We start from the raw sequence: 19,984 nt of genomic DNA on the forward strand, positions 1-19,984 counted from the left end.
ACTTTCACACAGTTTGTCACGGATCCCTGGGGTTCACATACTTTCACACAGTTTGTCACGGATCCCTGGGGTTCACATACTTTCATAGAGTTTGTCACGGATCTCTGGGGTTCACATACTTTCACACAGTTTGTCACGGATCTCTGGGGTTCACATACTTTCACACAGTGTGTCACAGATCTCTGGGGTTCACATACTTTCACACGGTGTGTCACAGATCTCTGGGGTTCACATACTTACTGACTGCAGGGATAGGCTCCGCCCCCTACAGAAGATGGATGTTGATCAGAGGAAAAGATGAAACCAGGTTTTCTTCTTCTGATTATTGCACCAGACTCCAGAGTCATGTGAATGCTGTGAGTTTGCTGCCCCCTGGCGACATTAAGCTGTAACTACACAGTTCAGTCTGCAGCTGACCTCCAGCCACAGAAGATATTCTCATGTTCACTCTGGTGGGATTCATAGTATTTAACCACCTGGGCCCACAGTCAGCCCATCTTTTACCCACATACAAGTGTTGGCTGGGATCTGGGCGGAGTTAGAAATGACAGGAATGAAAGAAGAAACAAACAGTTTCTGTCCGACTGGTTAGAGATGAATTCGCTGATGTTTGTTCAACACGTGACCCGAACCCTGATGACTCATTCAGAGACGAATCACAGCAAATAAAAGGAGACACAGTCACATGACCTCAGTCAACATGTACAATAATTTAATCTATTAATTAATATATTAGATCTTAGATCAGATTTATCAAAGTAAAACATGAAAGTGCACCACATCCATCCAATAAAAACACAGATTTCCACCCGGTCAGGAGGAGGAGTCGGGTCGGCTGCCGCTGAGCTCCACAGGGAATAAAGGTGTGTCGGCAGGTAGAACAGGTTTGGGTTAGGCTGGGCAGAGAGCTTCACTGGCTGAGACAAACGCAGAGAGAGTCAGATGAGTCGACGTGTTTCACAGGTAAAGACTTTACTTTTACCAAAGAGAAGAAGAAGAAGTCGGACTCCCTGTAAGCAACGAAAGATTCAAGGAGAAAACACACCTGCAGAGCCCGTACAGGTGAGTCTGCTGAACCCTAACCCTAACCCAGGTGAGTCAGCTGAACCCCTAACCCTAACCCAGGTGAGTCAGCTGAACCCCTAACCCTAACCCAGGTGAGTCAGCTGAACCCCTAACCCTAACCCAGGTGAGTCAGCTGAACCCTAACCCTACCAGAACCAGCAATGCATCCACCTGGATGGATCTCTGGGGTTCACATACTTTCAGGACCTGAAGGCCACTATTAGGCAACCTGGGGTCAATAAGGATGGGTGTGAGGAGAAAGGATGCGGATCCTTGGAAATCAAAACTTAATTTATTTTCACTAAAGGTTTTAACAGAAAGTGCGGCTGAGCCGGATATCAAAAACTAAACGAGACTGTGAAAACAAAACAAAGGACTTGACTTGGCATGGAAAAACTTAGCTGGCTGTGACTTGGACCATGGATGACGGAGAAGGATCTGACTATGAAGATGGAAAGACCTGGGGACTAAATACTGTGGAGGGTGATTAGTGATAGAGGCTGATGGGGAAAACACAGGTGAGGGACGTGAGGCTGATGGCAGGGCAGGAGAGGGTGGCATGACATGGAAAAAACTAAACACAAGACCTGAACCTAAACATGAGAAAACTAAGAACTTAAGCAGAAACTAAAAACATGGCAAAAACCCACAGACATGAAACCTGGGGTCCCATCCCAGCCCAGAGGGCTACAGGCTGACCGCCTCACCCAATACTGTGTTTTGTTGTTATATTTTTGTATTATTATTAATTTTAATCTTTTTTTTTTTAACTTAACATCAATTCCTGTCCAGGGACTACAGATGAAAATTAGCCTTGTGGCTATAATATGGCTCAATTGTATGTTGTGCACTGTTCCTGTTAAATAAACATTAAACTAAACTCCATGCTGTAATGCTTTATGTAATGAAGTTATACTAGTTTCACTTTCTGAAATGAGTGACAAAATTGTTTTAACTTTTAATCACAATATTCTATTTTTTTAGCTGTGCTTGTAATATAAGTTTCAGGTCCAAAGATAACGACTTCAGTTTGTCTGAATTTAGAAGCAGACAGTTCTGAGTCATCCAGGTCTTTATGTCTTTAAGACATGCTTGTAGTCTGACCAACCTATTGGGTTCATCTGGTTTTATAGATAAGTACAGCTGAGTATCATCAGCATAGCAATGGAAATTTATGCCATGCTGTCTAATAATGTTACCCAATGGAAGCATGTATGAAGTGAAAAGAATCGGTCCAAGCACAGAAGAGTCAGTCAGTTGGATCAGAGGTCAGTCGGCTGGTTCAGAGGTCAGTCGGCTGGTTCAGAGGTCAGTCGGTTGGATCAGAGGTCAGTCAGTTTGATCAGAGGTCAGTCGGCTGGATCAGAGGTCAGTCGGCTGGTTCAGAGGTCAGTCGGCTGGATCAGAGGTCAGTCGGCTGGTTCAGAGGTCAGTCGGCTGGATCAGAGGTCAGTCGGCTGGATCAGAGGTCAGTCGGCTGGATCAGAGGTCAGTCGGCTGGATCAGAGGTCAGTCAGCTGGATCAGAGGTCAGTCAGCTGATCCCAGGTGTTATGAGGTAATGATGACATGGTTTCCCGGGTTACAGGACTCATTTCTGACATTCTGTCTCCATCTTGCCTTCACAGGGTCTCTGACCCACGCAGCATCGGCTCCTCTGATTGGTCCGCTTTGTTTTGGGGAACATGTCATCAAACATCAACGTCTCGCTGGAAAACCCGTACGGTCAGGTGACCATTCCCCGAGCTAAGCTCCGCCCCGCTGATGACAGCACGGTGATAGCCAATCCAGCGGCTCTGCACAGCGACGATGGGAATCCGTACGGCGTGAAAAGCTCTGCCCCCCCGCCGCCGTACACGGTGAAGGAAGACGGAGGGGCGGAGGAGGAAGGAGGGCGGTGCCCCGCCTGCTGCTACCGCTGCAGGAGGAAGTGACATCACGGATTTATTTATTTAGGAGCCAAGGAGAGAAGGAAGCTGCCTCGGCATTTATTTCTGACATCCTAACTGACCCACACCAAGGTCAAAGCTCAAAGGTCAAAGGTCACCGAGATGTAGGCGGATCTCCTGAGGAGGACGAGATGTTTAGCTGAGCTGCACCAACATCCGAATAAAGAACGTTTCATTCAGGGGTTTTCTCATCGTGTCAGAAACAGAAAAAATAATAATTTTTAAGAACAATTGATCGATTTATTCGATACTGATCACTGATCAAATATATTGACGAACCTATTGATTGTATATTTGTAATGGTTTCACTTTAAAATGGTTTCTTTTATTCTAACTTGTTTGAATCAGAACTAATCTGTTATAAAGTATAATATCGATCACTTTATCAATGAACTAATCAGGCTCTTTCAGGTTTGTCCTGAACAGAAATAATTTAGTAGCTTTAATGAAGTTATGAGACACATGAAACAGCTGGAAAACATATCTCGTCTGTTCAGACCTGTAAATACGACTCATAACGGCGTCCTGTGAGGCTCCGCCTCCACAAGCACCAGTCGCCTGATACCAGAGGCCTCACAAGGTTGTGTTGTCATGGCGATGCGTAGATTTTAACTTTAAACGGTAAATGGGATGGACATTTATGGACTTGTCCTTCAGATCCAGGACATTAAAAACAGTTTTTCCACGTTTAAATATATTATAATTATCTTAGTCTTTAAAGAATGAGTGAAATGAAATGATTGTGACAGTAGATAGTTTATGATGACGTAAAATGGAACTAAATAAATGGATTATTACATGTTACATGAGACCCGCTGCTTTGTTTATGTTCACTTTCTCTTCTCTAACATGGCTTTTACAGATGTTTATAGATTTATTTTATACTTTAATCAATGTAAATCTAAGACAATATTCATTTTGTTCTCCCAGGATGAATGAAAATGTTCAGAATTTAGGAGTTAGATTGTTGATGGAAGCTTCCAAGTTTCAGGTCCGAGCTTCAGGTTCAAGCTTCATTGGGTTTGGGTTAGGAAGCCCTTCATTGGGTTAGGGTTAGGGTTAGGAAGCCCTTCATTGGGTTAGGGTTAGGGTTAGGGTTAGGAAGCTCTTCATTGGGTTAGGGTTAGGAAGCCCTTCATTGGGTTAGGGTTAGGGTTAGGAAGCTCTTCATTGGGTTAGGGTTAGGAAGCCCTTCATTGGGTTAGGGTTAGGGTTAGGAAGGGTTAGGGTTAGGAAGCTCTTCATTGGGTTAGGGTTAGGAAGCTCTTCATTGGGTTAGGGTTAGGGTTAGGAAGGGTTAGGGTTAGGAAGCTCTTCATTGGGTTAGGGTTAGGAAGCCCTTCATTGGGTTAGGGTTAGGGTTAGGAAGCTCTTCATTGGGTTAGGGTTAGGAAGCCCTTCATTGGGTTAGGGTTAGGAAGCTCTTCGTTGGGTTAGGGTTAGGGTTAGGAAGGGTTAGGGTTAGGAAGCCCTTCATTGGGTTAGGGTTAGGGAGCTCTTCATTGGGTTAGGGTTAGGAAGCTCTTCATTGGGTTTGGGTTAGGAAGCCCTTCATTGGGTTAGGGTTAGGAAGCTCTTCATTGGGTTAGGGTTAGGAAGCCCTTCATTGGGTTAGGGTTAGGAAGCTCTTCATTGGGTTAGGGTTAGGAAGCTCTTCATTGGGTTTGGGTTAGGAAGCTTTTCATTGGGTGGGGTTAGGAAGCTCTTTATTGGGTTAGGGTTAGGGTTAGGAAGCTCTTCATTGGGTTTGGGTTAGGAAGCTCTTCATTGGGTTAGGGTTAGGGTTAGGAAGCTCTTCATTGGGTTTGGGTTAGGAAGCTCTTCATTGGGTAGGGTTTGGGTTAGGAAGCTCTTCATTGGGTGGGGTTAGGAAGCCCTTCATTGGGTTAGGGTTAGGGTTAGGAAGCTCTTCATTGGGTTAGGGTTTGGGTTAGGAAGCTCTTCATTGGGTTAGGGTTAGGGTTAGGAAGCTCTTCATTGGGTTAGGGTTAGGAAGCTCTTCATTGGGTTTGGGTTAGGAAGCTCTTCATTGGGTAGGGTTTGGGTTAGGAAGCTCTTCATTGGGTTTGGGTTAGGAAGCTCTTCATTGGGTTTGGGTTAGGAAGCTCTTCATTGGGTAGGGTTTGGGTTAGGAAGCTCTTCATTGGGTTAGGGTTAGGAAGCTCTTCATTGGGTTTGGGTTAGGAAGCTCTTCATTGGGTAGGGTTTGGGTTAGGAAGCTCTTCATTGGGTTAGGGTTAGGAAGCTCTTCATTGGGTTTGGGTTAGGAAGCTCTTCATTGGGTAGGGTTTGGGTTAGGAAGCTCTTCATTGGGTTTGGGTTAGGAAGCTCTTCATTGGGTTAGGGTTAGGAAGCTCTTCATTGGGTAGGGTTTGGGTTAGGAAGCTCTTCATTGGGTTTGGGTTAGGAAGCTCTTCATTGGGTTTGGGTTAGGAAGCTCTTCATTGGGTAGGGTTTGGGTTAGGAAGCTCTTCATTGGGTGGGGTTAGGAAGCCCTTCATTGGGTTAGGGTTAGGGTTAGGAAGCTCTTCATTGGGTTAGGGTTTGGGTTAGGAAGCTCTTCATTGGGTTAGGGTTAGGGTTAGGAAGCTCTTCATTGGGTTAGGGTTAGGAAGCTCTTCATTGGGTTTGGGTTAGGAAGCTCTTCATTGGGTAGGGTTTGGGTTAGGAAGCTCTTCATTGGGTTTGGGTTAGGAAGCTCTTCATTGGGTTTGGGTTAGGAAGCTCTTCATTGGGTAGGGTTTGGGTTAGGAAGCTCTTCATTGGGTTAGGGTTAGGAAGCTCTTCATTGGGTTTGGGTTAGGAAGCTCTTCATTGGGTAGGGTTTGGGTTAGGAAGCTCTTCATTGGGTTTGGGTTAGGAAGCTCTTCATTGGGTTTGGGTTAGGAAGCTCTTCATTGGGTAGGGTTTGGGTTAGGAAGCTCTTCATTGGGTTAGGGTTTGGGTTAGGAAGCTCTTCATTAGGTGGGGTTAGGAAGCTCTTCATTGGGTTAGGGTTAGGGTTAGGAAGCTCTTCATTGGGTTTGGGTTAGGAAGCTCTTCATTGGGTAGGGTTTGGGTTAGGAAGCTCTTCATTGGGTTAGGGTTAGGAAGCTCTTCATTGGGTTTGGGTTAGGAAGCTCTTCATTGGGTAGGGTTTGGGTTAGGAAGCTCTTCATTGGGTTTGGGTTAGGAAGCTCTTCATTGGGTTAGGGTTAGGAAGCTCTTCATTGGGTTTGGGTTAGGAAGCTCTTCATTGGGTAGGGTTAGGAAGCTTTTCATTGGGTGGGGTTAGGAAGCTCTTCATTGGGTTAGGGTTAGGGTTAGGAAGCTCTTCATTGGGTTTGGGTTAGGAAGCTCTTCATTGGGTGGGGTTAGGAAGCTCTTCATTGGGTTTGGGTTAGGAAGCTCTTCATTGGGTTTGGGTTAGGAAGCTCTTCATTGGGTAGGGTTTGGGTTAGGAAGCTCTTCATTGGGTTAGGGTTTGGGTTAGGAAGCTCTTCATTAGGTGGGGTTAGGAAGCTCTTCATTGGGTTAGGGTTAGGGTTAGGAAGCTCTTCATTGGGTTTGGGTTAGGAAGCTCTTCATTGGGTAGGGTTTGGGTTAGGAAGCTCTTCATTGGGTTAGGGTTAGGAAGCTCTTCATTGGGTTTGGGTTAGGAAGCTCTTCATTGGGTAGGGTTTGGGTTAGGAAGCTCTTCATTGGGTGGGGTTAGGAAGCCCTTCATTGGGTTAGGGTTAGGGTTAGGAAGCTCTTCATTGGGTTAGGGTTTGGGTTAGGAAGCTCTTCATTGGGTTAGGGTTAGGGTTAGGAAGCTCTTCATTGGGTTAGGGTTAGGAAGCTCTTCATTGGGTTTGGGTTAGGAAGCTCTTCATTGGGTAGGGTTTGGGTTAGGAAGCTCTTCATTGGGTTTGGGTTAGGAAGCTCTTCATTGGGTTTGGGTTAGGAAGCTCTTCATTGGGTAGGGTTTGGGTTAGGAAGCTCTTCATTGGGTTAGGGTTAGGAAGCTCTTCATTGGGTTTGGGTTAGGAAGCTCTTCATTGGGTAGGGTTTGGGTTAGGAAGCTCTTCATTGGGTTTGGGTTAGGAAGCTCTTCATTGGGTTTGGGTTAGGAAGCTCTTCATTGGGTAGGGTTTGGGTTAGGAAGCTCTTCATTGGGTTAGGGTTTGGGTTAGGAAGCTCTTCATTAGGTGGGGTTAGGAAGCTCTTCATTGGGTTAGGGTTAGGGTTAGGAAGCTCTTCATTGGGTTTGGGTTAGGAAGCTCTTCATTGGGTAGGGTTTGGGTTAGGAAGCTCTTCATTGGGTTAGGGTTAGGAAGCTCTTCATTGGGTTTGGGTTAGGAAGCTCTTCATTGGGTTTGGGTTAGGAAGCTCTTCATTGGGTTAGGGTTAGGAAGCTCTTCATTGGTTTAGGGTTAGGAAGCCCTTCATTGGGTTAGGGTTAGGAAGCTCTTCATTGGGTTAGGGTTAGGAAGCTCTTCATTGGGTTAGGGTTAGGGTTAGGAAGCTCTTCATTGGGTTAGGGTTAGGAAGCTCTTCATTGGGTTAGGGTTAGGAAGCCCTTCATTGGGTTAGGGTTAGGAAGCTCTTCATTGGGTTAGGGTTAGGAAGCTCTTCATTGGGTTTGGGTTAGGAAGCTTTTCATTGGGTGGGGTTAGGAAGCTCTTTATTGGGTTAGGGTTAGGGTTAGGAAGCTCTTCATTGGGTTTGGGTTAGGAAGCTCTTCATTGGGTTAGGGTTAGGGTTAGGAAGCTCTTCATTGGGTTTGGGTTAGGAAGCTCTTCATTGGGTAGGGTTTGGGTTAGGAAGCTCTTCATTGGGTGGGGTTAGGAAGCCCTTCATTGGGTTAGGGTTAGGGTTAGGAAGCTCTTCATTGGGTTAGGGTTTGGGTTAGGAAGCTCTTCATTGGGTTAGGGTTAGGGTTAGGAAGCTCTTCATTGGGTTAGGGTTAGGAAGCTCTTCATTGGGTTTGGGTTAGGAAGCTCTTCATTGGGTAGGGTTTGGGTTAGGAAGCTCTTCATTGGGTTTGGGTTAGGAAGCTCTTCATTGGGTTTGGGTTAGGAAGCTCTTCATTGGGTAGGGTTTGGGTTAGGAAGCTCTTCATTGGGTTAGGGTTAGGAAGCTCTTCATTGGGTTTGGGTTAGGAAGCTCTTCATTGGGTAGGGTTTGGGTTAGGAAGCTCTTCATTGGGTTAGGGTTAGGAAGCTCTTCATTGGGTTTGGGTTAGGAAGCTCTTCATTGGGTAGGGTTTGGGTTAGGAAGCTCTTCATTGGGTTTGGGTTAGGAAGCTCTTCATTGGGTTAGGGTTAGGAAGCTCTTCATTGGGTAGGGTTTGGGTTAGGAAGCTCTTCATTGGGTTTGGGTTAGGAAGCTCTTCATTGGGTTTGGGTTAGGAAGCTCTTCATTGGGTAGGGTTTGGGTTAGGAAGCTCTTCATTGGGTGGGGTTAGGAAGCCCTTCATTGGGTTAGGGTTAGGGTTAGGAAGCTCTTCATTGGGTTAGGGTTTGGGTTAGGAAGCTCTTCATTGGGTTAGGGTTAGGGTTAGGAAGCTCTTCATTGGGTTAGGGTTAGGAAGCTCTTCATTGGGTTTGGGTTAGGAAGCTCTTCATTGGGTAGGGTTTGGGTTAGGAAGCTCTTCATTGGGTTTGGGTTAGGAAGCTCTTCATTGGGTTTGGGTTAGGAAGCTCTTCATTGGGTAGGGTTTGGGTTAGGAAGCTCTTCATTGGGTTAGGGTTAGGAAGCTCTTCATTGGGTTTGGGTTAGGAAGCTCTTCATTGGGTAGGGTTTGGGTTAGGAAGCTCTTCATTGGGTTAGGGTTAGGAAGCTCTTCATTGGGTTTGGGTTAGGAAGCTCTTCATTGGGTAGGGTTTGGGTTAGGAAGCTCTTCATTGGGTTTGGGTTAGGAAGCTCTTCATTGGGTTTGGGTTAGGAAGCTCTTCATTGGGTAGGGTTTGGGTTAGGAAGCTCTTCATTGGGTGGGGTTAGGAAGCCCTTCATTGGGTTAGGGTTAGGGTTAGGAAGCTCTTCATTGGGTTAGGGTTTGGGTTAGGAAGCTCTTCATTGGGTTAGGGTTAGGGTTAGGAAGCTCTTCATTGGGTTAGGGTTAGGAAGCTCTTCATTGGGTTTGGGTTAGGAAGCTCTTCATTGGGTAGGGTTTGGGTTAGGAAGCTCTTCATTGGGTTTGGGTTAGGAAGCTCTTCATTGGGTTTGGGTTAGGAAGCTCTTCATTGGGTAGGGTTTGGGTTAGGAAGCTCTTCATTGGGTTAGGGTTAGGAAGCTCTTCATTGGGTTTGGGTTAGGAAGCTCTTCATTGGGTAGGGTTTGGGTTAGGAAGCTCTTCATTGGGTTTGGGTTAGGAAGCTCTTCATTGGGTTTGGGTTAGGAAGCTCTTCATTGGGTAGGGTTTGGGTTAGGAAGCTCTTCATTGGGTTAGGGTTTGGGTTAGGAAGCTCTTCATTAGGTGGGGTTAGGAAGCTCTTCATTGGGTTAGGGTTAGGGTTAGGAAGCTCTTCATTGGGTTTGGGTTAGGAAGCTCTTCATTGGGTAGGGTTTGGGTTAGGAAGCTCTTCATTGGGTTAGGGTTAGGAAGCTCTTCATTGGGTTTGGGTTAGGAAGCTCTTCATTGGGTAGGGTTTGGGTTAGGAAGCTCTTCATTGGGTTTGGGTTAGGAAGCTCTTCATTGGGTTAGGGTTAGGAAGCTCTTCATTGGGTTTGGGTTAGGAAGCTCTTCATTGGGTAGGGTTAGGAAGCTTTTCATTGGGTGGGGTTAGGAAGCTCTTCATTGGGTTAGGGTTAGGGTTAGGAAGCTCTTCATTGGGTTTGGGTTAGGAAGCTCTTCATTGGGTGGGGTTAGGAAGCTCTTCATTGGGTTTGGGTTAGGAAGCTCTTCATTGGGTTTGGGTTAGGAAGCTCTTCATTGGGTAGGGTTTGGGTTAGGAAGCTCTTCATTGGGTTAGGGTTTGGGTTAGGAAGCTCTTCATTAGGTGGGGTTAGGAAGCTCTTCATTGGGTTAGGGTTAGGGTTAGGAAGCTCTTCATTGGGTTTGGGTTAGGAAGCTCTTCATTGGGTAGGGTTTGGGTTAGGAAGCTCTTCATTGGGTTAGGGTTAGGAAGCTCTTCATTGGGTTTGGGTTAGGAAGCTCTTCATTGGGTAGGGTTTGGGTTAGGAAGCTCTTCATTGGGTGGGGTTAGGAAGCCCTTCATTGGGTTAGGGTTAGGGTTAGGAAGCTCTTCATTGGGTTAGGGTTTGGGTTAGGAAGCTCTTCATTGGGTTAGGGTTAGGGTTAGGAAGCTCTTCATTGGGTTAGGGTTAGGAAGCTCTTCATTGGGTTTGGGTTAGGAAGCTCTTCATTGGGTAGGGTTTGGGTTAGGAAGCTCTTCATTGGGTTTGGGTTAGGAAGCTCTTCATTGGGTTTGGGTTAGGAAGCTCTTCATTGGGTAGGGTTTGGGTTAGGAAGCTCTTCATTGGGTTAGGGTTAGGAAGCTCTTCATTGGGTTTGGGTTAGGAAGCTCTTCATTGGGTAGGGTTTGGGTTAGGAAGCTCTTCATTGGGTTTGGGTTAGGAAGCTCTTCATTGGGTTTGGGTTAGGAAGCTCTTCATTGGGTAGGGTTTGGGTTAGGAAGCTCTTCATTGGGTTAGGGTTTGGGTTAGGAAGCTCTTCATTAGGTGGGGTTAGGAAGCTCTTCATTGGGTTAGGGTTAGGGTTAGGAAGCTCTTCATTGGGTTTGGGTTAGGAAGCTCTTCATTGGGTAGGGTTTGGGTTAGGAAGCTCTTCATTGGGTTAGGGTTAGGAAGCTCTTCATTGGGTTTGGGTTAGGAAGCTCTTCATTGGGTAGGGTTTGGGTTAGGAAGCTCTTCATTGGGTTTGGGTTAGGAAGCTCTTCATTGGGTTAGGGTTAGGAAGCTCTTCATTGGGTTTGGGTTAGGAAGCTCTTCATTGGGTAGGGTTAGGAAGCTTTTCATTGGGTGGGGTTAGGAAGCTCTTCATTGGGTTAGGGTTAGGGTTAGGAAGCTCTTCATTGGGTTTGGGTTAGGAAGCTCTTCATTGGGTGGGGTTAGGAAGCTCTTCATTGGGTTTGGGTTAGGAAGCTCTTCATTGGGTTTGGGTTAGGAAGCTCTTCATTGGGTAGGGTTTGGGTTAGGAAGCTCTTCATTGGGTTAGGGTTTGGGTTAGGAAGCTCTTCATTAGGTGGGGTTAGGAAGCTCTTCATTGGGTTAGGGTTAGGGTTAGGAAGCTCTTCATTGGGTTTGGGTTAGGAAGCTCTTCATTGGGTAGGGTTTGGGTTAGGAAGCTCTTCATTGGGTTAGGGTTAGGAAGCTCTTCATTGGGTTTGGGTTAGGAAGCTCTTCATTGGGTAGGGTTTGGGTTAGGAAGCTCTTCATTGGGTTTGGGTTAGGAAGCTCTTCATTGGGTTAGGGTTAGGAAGCTCTTCATTGGGTTTGGGTTAGGAAGCTCTTCATTGGGTAGGGTTAGGAAGCTTTTCATTGGGTGGGGTTAGGAAGCTCTTCATTGGGTTAGGGTTAGGGTTAGGAAGCTCTTCATTGGGTTTGGGTTAGGAAGCTCTTCATTGGGTGGGGTTAGGAAGCTCTTCATTGGGTTTGGGTTAGGAAGCTCTTCATTGGGCTTGGGTTAGGAAGCTCTTCATTGGGTAGGGTTTGGGTTAGGAAGCTCTTCATTGGGTGGGGTTAGGAAGCCCTTCATTGGGTTAGGGTTAGGGTTAGGAAGCTCTTCATTGGGTTAGGGTTTGGGTTAGGAAGCTCTTCATTGGGTAGGGTTTGGGTTAGGAAGCTCTTCATTGGGTTTGGGTTAGGAAGCTCTTCATTGGGTTTGGGTTAGGAAGCTCTTCATTGGGTTTGGGTTAGGAAGCTCTTCATTGGGTTAGGGTTAGGAAGCTCTTCATTGGGTTTGGGTTAGGAAGCTCTTCATTGGGTAGGGTTAGGAAGCTTTTCATTGGGTGGGGTTAGGAAGCTCTTCATTGGGTTAGGGTTAGGGTTAGGAAGCTCTTCATTGGGTTTGGGTTAGGAAGCTCTTCATTGGGTGGGGTTAGGAAGCTCTTCATTGGGTTTGGGTTAGGAAGCTCTTCATTGGGTTTGGGTTAGGAAGCTCTTCATTGGGTAGGGTTTGGGTTAGGAAGCTCTTCATTGGGTTAGGGTTTGGGTTAGGAAGCTCTTCATTAGGTGGGGTTAGGAAGCTCTTCATTGGGTTAGGGTTAGGGTTAGGAAGCTCTTCATTGGGTTTGGGTTAGGAAGCTCTTCATTGGGTAGGGTTTGGGTTAGGAAGCTCTTCATTGGGTTAGGGTTAGGAAGCTCTTCATTGGGTTTGGGTTAGGAAGCTCTTCATTGGGTAGGGTTTGGGTTAGGAAGCTCTTCATTGGGTTTGGGTTAGGAAGCTCTTCATTGGGTTAGGGTTAGGAAGCTCTTCATTGGGTTTGGGTTAGGAAGCTCTTCATTGGGTAGGGTTAGGAAGCTTTTCATTGGGTGGGGTTAGGAAGCTCTTCATTGGGTTAGGGTTAGGGTTAGGAAGCTCTTCATTGGGTTTGGGTTAGGAAGCTCTTCATTGGGTGGGGTTAGGAAGCTCTTCATTGGGTTTGGGTTAGGAAGCTCTTCATTGGGTTTGGGTTAGGAAGCTCTTCATTGGGTAGGGTTTGGGTTAGGAAGCTCTTCATTGGGTGGGGTTAGGAAGCCCTTCATTGGGTTAGGGTTAGGGTTAGGAAGCTCTTCATTGGGTTAGGGTTTGGGTTAGGAAGCTCTTCATTGGGTAGGGTTTGGGTTAGGAAGCTCTTCATTGGGTTTGGGTTAGGAAGCTCTTCATTGGGTAGGGTTTGGGTTAGGAAGCTCTTCATTGGGTTAGGGTTTGGGTTAGGAAGCTCTTCATTAGGTGGGGTTAGGAAGCTCTTCATTGGGTTAGGGTTAGGGTTAGGAAGCTCTTCATTGGGTTAGGGTTAGGAAGCTCTTCATTGGGTTAGGGTTAGGAAGCTCTTCATTGGTTTAGGGTTAGGAAGCCCTTCATTGGGTTAGGGTTAGGAAGCTCTTCATTGGGTTAGGGTTAGGAAGCCCTTCATTGGGTTAGGGTTAGGAAGCTCTTCATTGGGTTAGGGTTAGGGTTAGGAAGCCCTTCATTGGGTTAGGGTTAGGAAGCTCTTCATTGGGTTAGGGTTAGGAAGCTCTTCATTGGGTAGGGTTTGGGTTAGGAAGCTCTTCATTGGGTTAGGGTTAGGAAGCTCTTCATTGGGTTTGGGTTAGGAAGCTCTTCATTGGGTTTGGGTTAGGAAGCTCTTCATTGGGTTAGGGTTAGGAAGCTCTTCATTGGTTTAGGGTTAGGAAGCCCTTCATTGGGTTAGGGTTAGGAAGCTCTTCATTGGGTTAGGGTTAGGAAGCTCTTCATTGGGTTAGGGTTAGGGTTAGGAAGCTCTTCATTGGGTTAGGGTTAGGAAGCCCTTCATTGGGTTAGGGTTAGGAAGCTCTTCATTGGGTTTGGGTTAGGAAGCTCTTCATTGGGTTAGGGTTAGGAAGCTCTTCATTGGTTTAGGGTTAGGAAGCCCTTCATTGGGTTAGGGTTAGGAAGCTCTTCATTGGGTTTGGGTTAGGAAGCCCTTCATTGGGTTAGGGTTAGGAAGCTCTTCATTGGGTGGGGTTTGGGTTAGGAAGCTCTTCATTGGGTGGGGTTTGGGTTAGGAAGCTCTTCATTGGGTTTGAGTTTGGGTTAGGAAGCTCTTCATTGGGTGGGGTTTGGGTTAGGAAGCTCTTCATTGGGTGGGGTTTGGGTTAGGAAGCTCTTCATTGGGTTAGGGTTAGGAAGCTCTTCATTGTAGTTTGACAAACTAGGGGACACCAAACAGCATCTTGCTTAGGGCCCTCATAAAGCTAGAAACGGCCCTGCCTGAGGACATCTTGGGCTTTTTTGTTTATGTATCTAGCAATGCTTTCACACCTCAGATGAGGATACAACCCTACAGCTAACAATAAGCTACATAGAAGCCTACAGAGTGGTGACGTGTGCTGTTTTAGGGAGACTGATGACCAGATGCACCGCCTCGTTCTGAACCATCAAACACTGAGACGGAATAAAAGGAATGAAGCTCAAAGAAAATACCAAACAGGAACCGAGACTAAACCAGAGCTGAGACTAAGACAGAAGATAGAAAACCAACACAAAATGAATAATACTACTACTACTACTACTACTACTACTACTACTAATAATAATAATAATAATGACAGTGGACTATTCACTTTACATTAAAGACGATTAATCTTCACTTCATACCTGGAGGATCATATAAAGCAGGATTCCTGCTGCTGGCCACAAACATGGAAAACTTTGGAGAAGCTTCGTGGACATTTGGACGTCTTCATCAAATGTTGTTAAATTCATGTGAATTTTCCTTGATTAAAAATCATTTAAAAACACACCCAGTGTTTATATCTGTGTGTGTGTAACACTATGTGTGTCTGTTGCCAGGCAACCTCAGCCTGTCGTGGAGGAGCTGTAACCTGATGAGTCGACACCTGAGAACAGCTGATCAGGTTTCAGGTTATTGATCAGAAACTTTCTCACTTCTTCTCTCCCAGGAGCTCAGATTTATGTTATTTATTATATTTTCTGACTTCTGTTTAAGAGTGGAAATATTTTCTGTGTGATTATTGATTAGTTATCAATCAACTTTAAATTAACTTTAAACAAAGTTATTGTGGACTCATCTTCAGTGTCGAGCATCAACACATCAACTCTGTTCAGGTCGGAAACTGTTGAGCGAGTCGGGCTGAATTATTGATGAAAGTGAGCTTCTCTCTCCGAGGCCGAGACGGAAGAGGGACGGAGAGAAGGGGAGGAAGAGAGAGAACACAGAGAGGAGAAGAAGAAGAACCACAAGAGACAGAAGAGGGACGGAGAGAAGGGGAGGAAGAGAGAGAACACTGAGAGGAGGAGAAGAAGAAGAACCACAAGAGACAGAAGAGGGACGGAGAGAAGGGGAGGAAGACAAACCGGGAACCAGACCGAGAGAACGACAAAAAGAGGAGAAGAAGAAGAACCACAGGAGACAGAAGAGGAGAAGAAGAAGAACCACAGGAGACAGAAGAGGGACGGAGAGAAGGGGAGGAAGACAAACCGGGAACCAGACCGAGAGAACGACAAAAAGAGGAGAAGAAGAAGAACCACAGGAGACAGAAGAGGAGAAGAAGAAGAACCACAGGAGACAAAAAGAGAAGAAGAAGAGCCACAGGAGACAGAAGAGGAGAAGAAGAAGAACCACAGGAGACAGAAGAGGGACGGAGAGAAGGGGAGGAAGACAAACCGGGAACCAGGTCGAGAGAACGACAAAAAGAGGAGAAGAAGAACCACAAGAGACAGAAGAGGGACGGAGAGAAGGGGAGGAAGACAAACCGGGAACCAGGTCGAGAGAACGACAAAAAGAGGAGAAGAAGAAGAACCACAGGAGACTAAAAGAGGAGAAGAAGAAAAGATGCAACATGGAAATCAAAGAGTGAATCAGTGAGAACTGATGAAGAACCACAGAAGAAGAGAAAAGGGAAGAATAAAAGAGAATATGTAAGCAAAAGAAGAAGAAGACGCAATAGGTGGAAATACCAGGTGAGTATCTGCCCCAACCAATCAGACGGCAGCAGCTTTTACAAAGAAAATGATTCAGTTTGTTTCTGTTTTCTGTCAGATCCAGTTCAGATCTAGTTCAGATCCAGTTCAGATCCAGTTCAGATCCAGTCTTTAAGACAAAAGGTTCTAAACAAGCTTTTCTTTTTTTGCAGTGTGAGGAAAAAATGTCCAACACCAGAAAAGAAGAAGAAGAAGAAGAAGAGAAGCAGGAAGTGACCCCTCCCCCCCCTCCTCCCCCCTCCACTGTTGCCATGGAGACGGTGATGAGGAGGCAGGACCTGGTGTGCATCGTGTGTTTTGGCAGCTACGACCTGGTGAACCGGCTGCCACGCCGCCTCCACTGTGGCCACGCCTTCTGCCAGGCCTGCCTGAGGCGGCTGGACACGGTCATCAATGAGCAGGTGAGCGATGACATCATCAATGAGCAGGTCATCAATGAGCAGGTGAGCGATGACATCATCAGCACGAGGTGCAGGTGAGAGATGACATCATCAATGAGCAGGTGAGCGATGACATCATCAGCTCACCGAGGTGCAGGTACTCCATCGGCCAATCCGACTCTGTGGTCCCTCAGAGCTCCGTCGGGCTGTCGGATACCCAGGCAGTTCCCCTCCCGGTCAGTAGGTGGCGCTACGTTAGACGACCCAGTCTCTTACGTCTATAGTGAAAGTCGCTGATTGGTTGTTCACCTTCCGGCTCCGTTCCTCCTGACAGGGAATGATGGCGACCGAGAGAGAAAGACTGTTGTTGGAGTTGGAGCTCGTTGACCAAATGTTGCCCGGCACACAGTAAACTCTTTCAAAGATAGCGGCGTTGTTGTTCTGAGAGGAGGGAGCTAAACCGGGAAAGGGATTCAGGAAATGATGCTGTTAGCCGACCAATCACAACCCTTGTGGTCTCCGCGAGTCTCCGCCTCCTCGACGGATAGAAAGGAGAGCGTCTTCAGGAGGGTCTTCCTCTTTCCCGGACGACCATAAATCAGGCTTAAAGGGGAACTCCAGTATTTTCAACATTAAGCCTCTTTTCTGAGTCGTCTGCAATGTTTTAGAACCCCCCTCACCGCTTTTTGGATGTTTACTGCTGTCTCCGGTATTTGCCTAATTTTGATTCTTCTCAACCTGCTTCAGAACGGCAAGTCATGTGCATGTCCAGAAAGGTCCGTAAAAGCACCATAAACGTCCGTTTTCAAAATCATCAGCTCACCGGAGTGGTTACTGGTGTGCACTGGTAATCCATATCACATTTCGTTGCGAAAAGTTGCTTCTGTCGTGTTTTATTTGACATTTTGTAAATCCCATTGAGTTCTATGGAAGACTGGATGTTCGTTGATATTACTCCGCCACCGAAAACCGGAAAGAGGAGATGTTTGTAGTTCTCTCGCACCGGAAAAAAAGAAATAATACGAAGAAATTTACAAAGAATATATAATCTGCTCCAACTTTCTTCAGATGCTTTGAACACAGTCTCTCACTGGCGTACTGATTACTGACTGCCTACTTCCTCTATTTATTTACGTGCCGAAGGACAATGAACAATCGCCATCAATGGCGCCATCAAGTGGTGTGGAGAATAGCAAGTCAGATTAAACTGCTGAGCGGAAGTTTATCCACGGCTGTGAGGTGGCTAAGAAAATAGTTCGAGCATGAACGAGCTGCCAAATAAAACACGACAGAAGCAACTTTTCGCAACGAAATGTGATATGGATTACCAGTGCACACCAGTAACCACTCCGGTGAGTTGATTATATTGAAAACGGACGTTTATGGTGCTTTTACGGACCTTTCTGGACATGCACATGACTTGCCGTTCTGAAGCAGGTTGAGAAGAATCAAAATTAGGCAAATACCGGAGACAGCAGTAAAGATCAAAAAAGCGGTGAGGGGGGTTCTAAAACATTGCAGACGACTCAGAAAAGAGGCTTAATGTTGAAAATACCGCAGTTATCCTTTAAGAGTAGCTAAGCTGTCTTTGATGGTTTCCAACCCCACGGGTTGCAGAAGCAGAAGTCTCTCTCTGAGTACTCCAGGCTGTCGGCGCCCCAGTTGTAAGACGGACATTAGGAGGTAGGGTGGATAACCAGAGAAAGACCAGCTGGATGTTGGTTCTACCAACACTCCCTTTTGTAACCAGCTTGAGACGAGTGTCTCCTCTTATTTTCCATCATAACAACCCAAGCTCTGCCTCCATGTCTGGTGCCCCAAACAGAGAAGATCCCAGAACCACAGGCCCAGTGCGTCCAGTTTCACCAGGAAGTTCAGGAGCATCTGATTAAACCTTTAGTGACCTCTATCCTGAGGAGAATAAGAGGCTGCGACACAAACGTGCTGAACCTGAGCTCTACGTGTTGCATCCCGGGCGATCCAGTGAAAACACACAACCAGACTTATCAGCAGCTGTAGTAAATTTGTGGTAAAATGTAGTAATGGTACCTCCATTACCAATAATTGTAGTTGTACTATACATTGTAGCAGTCATACAGTCTTTCTCTCGGTCGCCATCGTTCACTGTGAGGAGGAACGGAGCCGGAAGGTGAACAGTCAATCAGCCACTTTCACCATAGATGTAAGAGATTGGGTCGTCTAACGTAGCGGCACCTACTGATCGGGAGGTGAACTGCCTTGGGTATCCGACAGCCCGACGGAGAACTCTGAAAGGTTTAAAGCCTCTGAGGGACCACGAAGTCGGATTGGCAAATGGAGTAGCATACCGAGGCCCTTACAGTAAGGCTGTTAAAGGTGGCCCTGAATGTGTTAACCTCATTAAACAGATGTACTCTGAGACCTCCATCTTTATCAGAAACATGCAAAACTTAGAAATGTGTCAGCTGGGTGTTAAAGTGAGTCCTCCTCCTCCAGGTGTGGATCCCGTGTCCTCAGTGTCGGCAGAACACTCCCAGGCCCAGAGGCGGAGCCGCGGGTCTGGACCTGGATTTGGCCTCCTTTCTGGGAGTGAAGGCCCAGCAGACCTGCACCTCCTCCTGCTCCTCGTCCTCCTGGAGCTCCAGCCGCAGGGAGGGGACGCCGGCTGCACACACGGCCCAGGATGGCAAGCTGTGGCTGGGGAAGGAGGCTGCAGATGACAGCTGGTCCCACGGAGGCTTGGCCGAGCCACGCTTCCATCGCTACAGCAACTGCTGCCCGCCGTCGTCCTATTGGCTGTGCTGCTGGTTCTGCTGCCCTGGGCGGGGCTAACGGGGGGGGGGGGACCAATGGGAGTCTACTAGTGAGACAGGAATGGACCAATGGGAGTCTACCAGTGCGACAGGAATGGACCAATGGGAGTCTACCAGTGCGAAAGGAATGGACCAATGGGAGTCTACCAGCGCGACAGGAATGGACCAATGGGAGTCTAACAGCGCGACAGGAATGGACCAATGGGAGTGCATCTGTCTGTCTTTCATGTTGTTAATGTGTTCAAATAAAATACTTTCACAAAAACACAGAGAAAAGGAGAATGTTTAATATTTTATTAAAATCAACAGAATATCAGGATGAATATTTAAAGCCTCCACGGAGCTCCACGGGTAACGAGTTGGCAGAGCTCCACGGGTAACGAGTTGGCAGAGCTCCAGGGGTAACGAGTTGGCAGAGCTCCAGGGGTAACGAGTTGGCAGAGCTCCACGGGTAACGAGTTGGCAGAGCTCCACGGGTAACGAGTTGGCAGAGCTCCAGGGGTAACGAGTTGGCAGATCTCCACGGGTAACGAGTTGGCAGATCTCCAGGGGTAACGAGTTGGCAGAGCTCCACGGGTAACGAGTTGGCAGATCTCCACGGGTAACGAGTTGGCAGAGCTCCACGGGTAACGAGTTGGCAGATCTCCACGGGTAACGAGTTGGCAGATCTCCACGGGTAACGAGTTGGCAGATCTCCAGGGGTAACGAGTTGGCAGAGCTCCACGGGTAACGAGTTGGCAGATCTCCAGGGGTAACGAGTTGGCAGAGCTCCACGGGTAACGAGTTGGCAGATCTCCAGGGGTAACGAGTTGGCAGAGCTCCAGGGGTAACGAGTTGGCAGAGCTCCAGGGGTAACGAGTTGGCAGATCTCCAGGGGTAACGAGTTGGCAGAGCTCCAGGGGTAACGAGTTGGCAGAGCTCCACGGGTAACGAGTTGGCAGATCTCCAGGGGTAACGAGTTGGCAGATCTCCAGGGGTAACGAGTTGGCAGAGCTCCAGGGGTAACGAGTTGGCAGATCTCCAGGGGTAACGAGTTGGCAGAGCTCCACGGGTAACGAGTTGGCAGATCTCCAGGGGTAACGAGTTGGCAGATCTCCAGGGGTAACGAGTTGGCAGAGCTCCAGGGGTAACGAGTTGGCAGATCTCCAGGGGTAACGAGTTGGCAGAGCTCCAGGGGTAACGAGTTGGCAGAGCTCCAGGGGTAACG

General features: G+C 47.2%; 1 protein-coding gene and 1 long non-coding RNA gene across 2 annotated transcripts; both read left to right on the forward strand.

Annotated features, from left to right (window-relative positions):
- Positions 1-734: 734 nt before the first annotated feature.
- Positions 735-3,817, forward strand: LOC142372445 (uncharacterized). Its single transcript, XR_012768245.1, has 2 exons — positions 735-1,062; positions 2,693-3,817. It is a non-coding gene; the product is annotated as an uncharacterized LOC142372445 (long non-coding RNA).
- A 12,039-nt stretch (positions 3,818-15,856) lies between these two features.
- rnf224 (ring finger protein 224) lies at positions 15,857-18,796 on the forward strand. The gene is made up of 2 exons (XM_075456494.1): positions 15,857-16,006; positions 18,461-18,796. The coding sequence occupies exons 1-2, from the start codon at positions 15,857-15,859 to the stop codon at positions 18,794-18,796; spliced, it is 486 nt and encodes a 161-aa protein (XP_075312609.1).
- Positions 18,797-19,984: the final 1,188 nt, after the last annotated feature.

Source organism: Odontesthes bonariensis, chromosome 22 (genome assembly GCF_027942865.1).
Source record: "Odontesthes bonariensis isolate fOdoBon6 chromosome 22, fOdoBon6.hap1, whole genome shotgun sequence".
Classification (NCBI taxonomy): Eukaryota; Metazoa; Chordata; class Actinopteri; order Atheriniformes; family Atherinopsidae; genus Odontesthes; species Odontesthes bonariensis.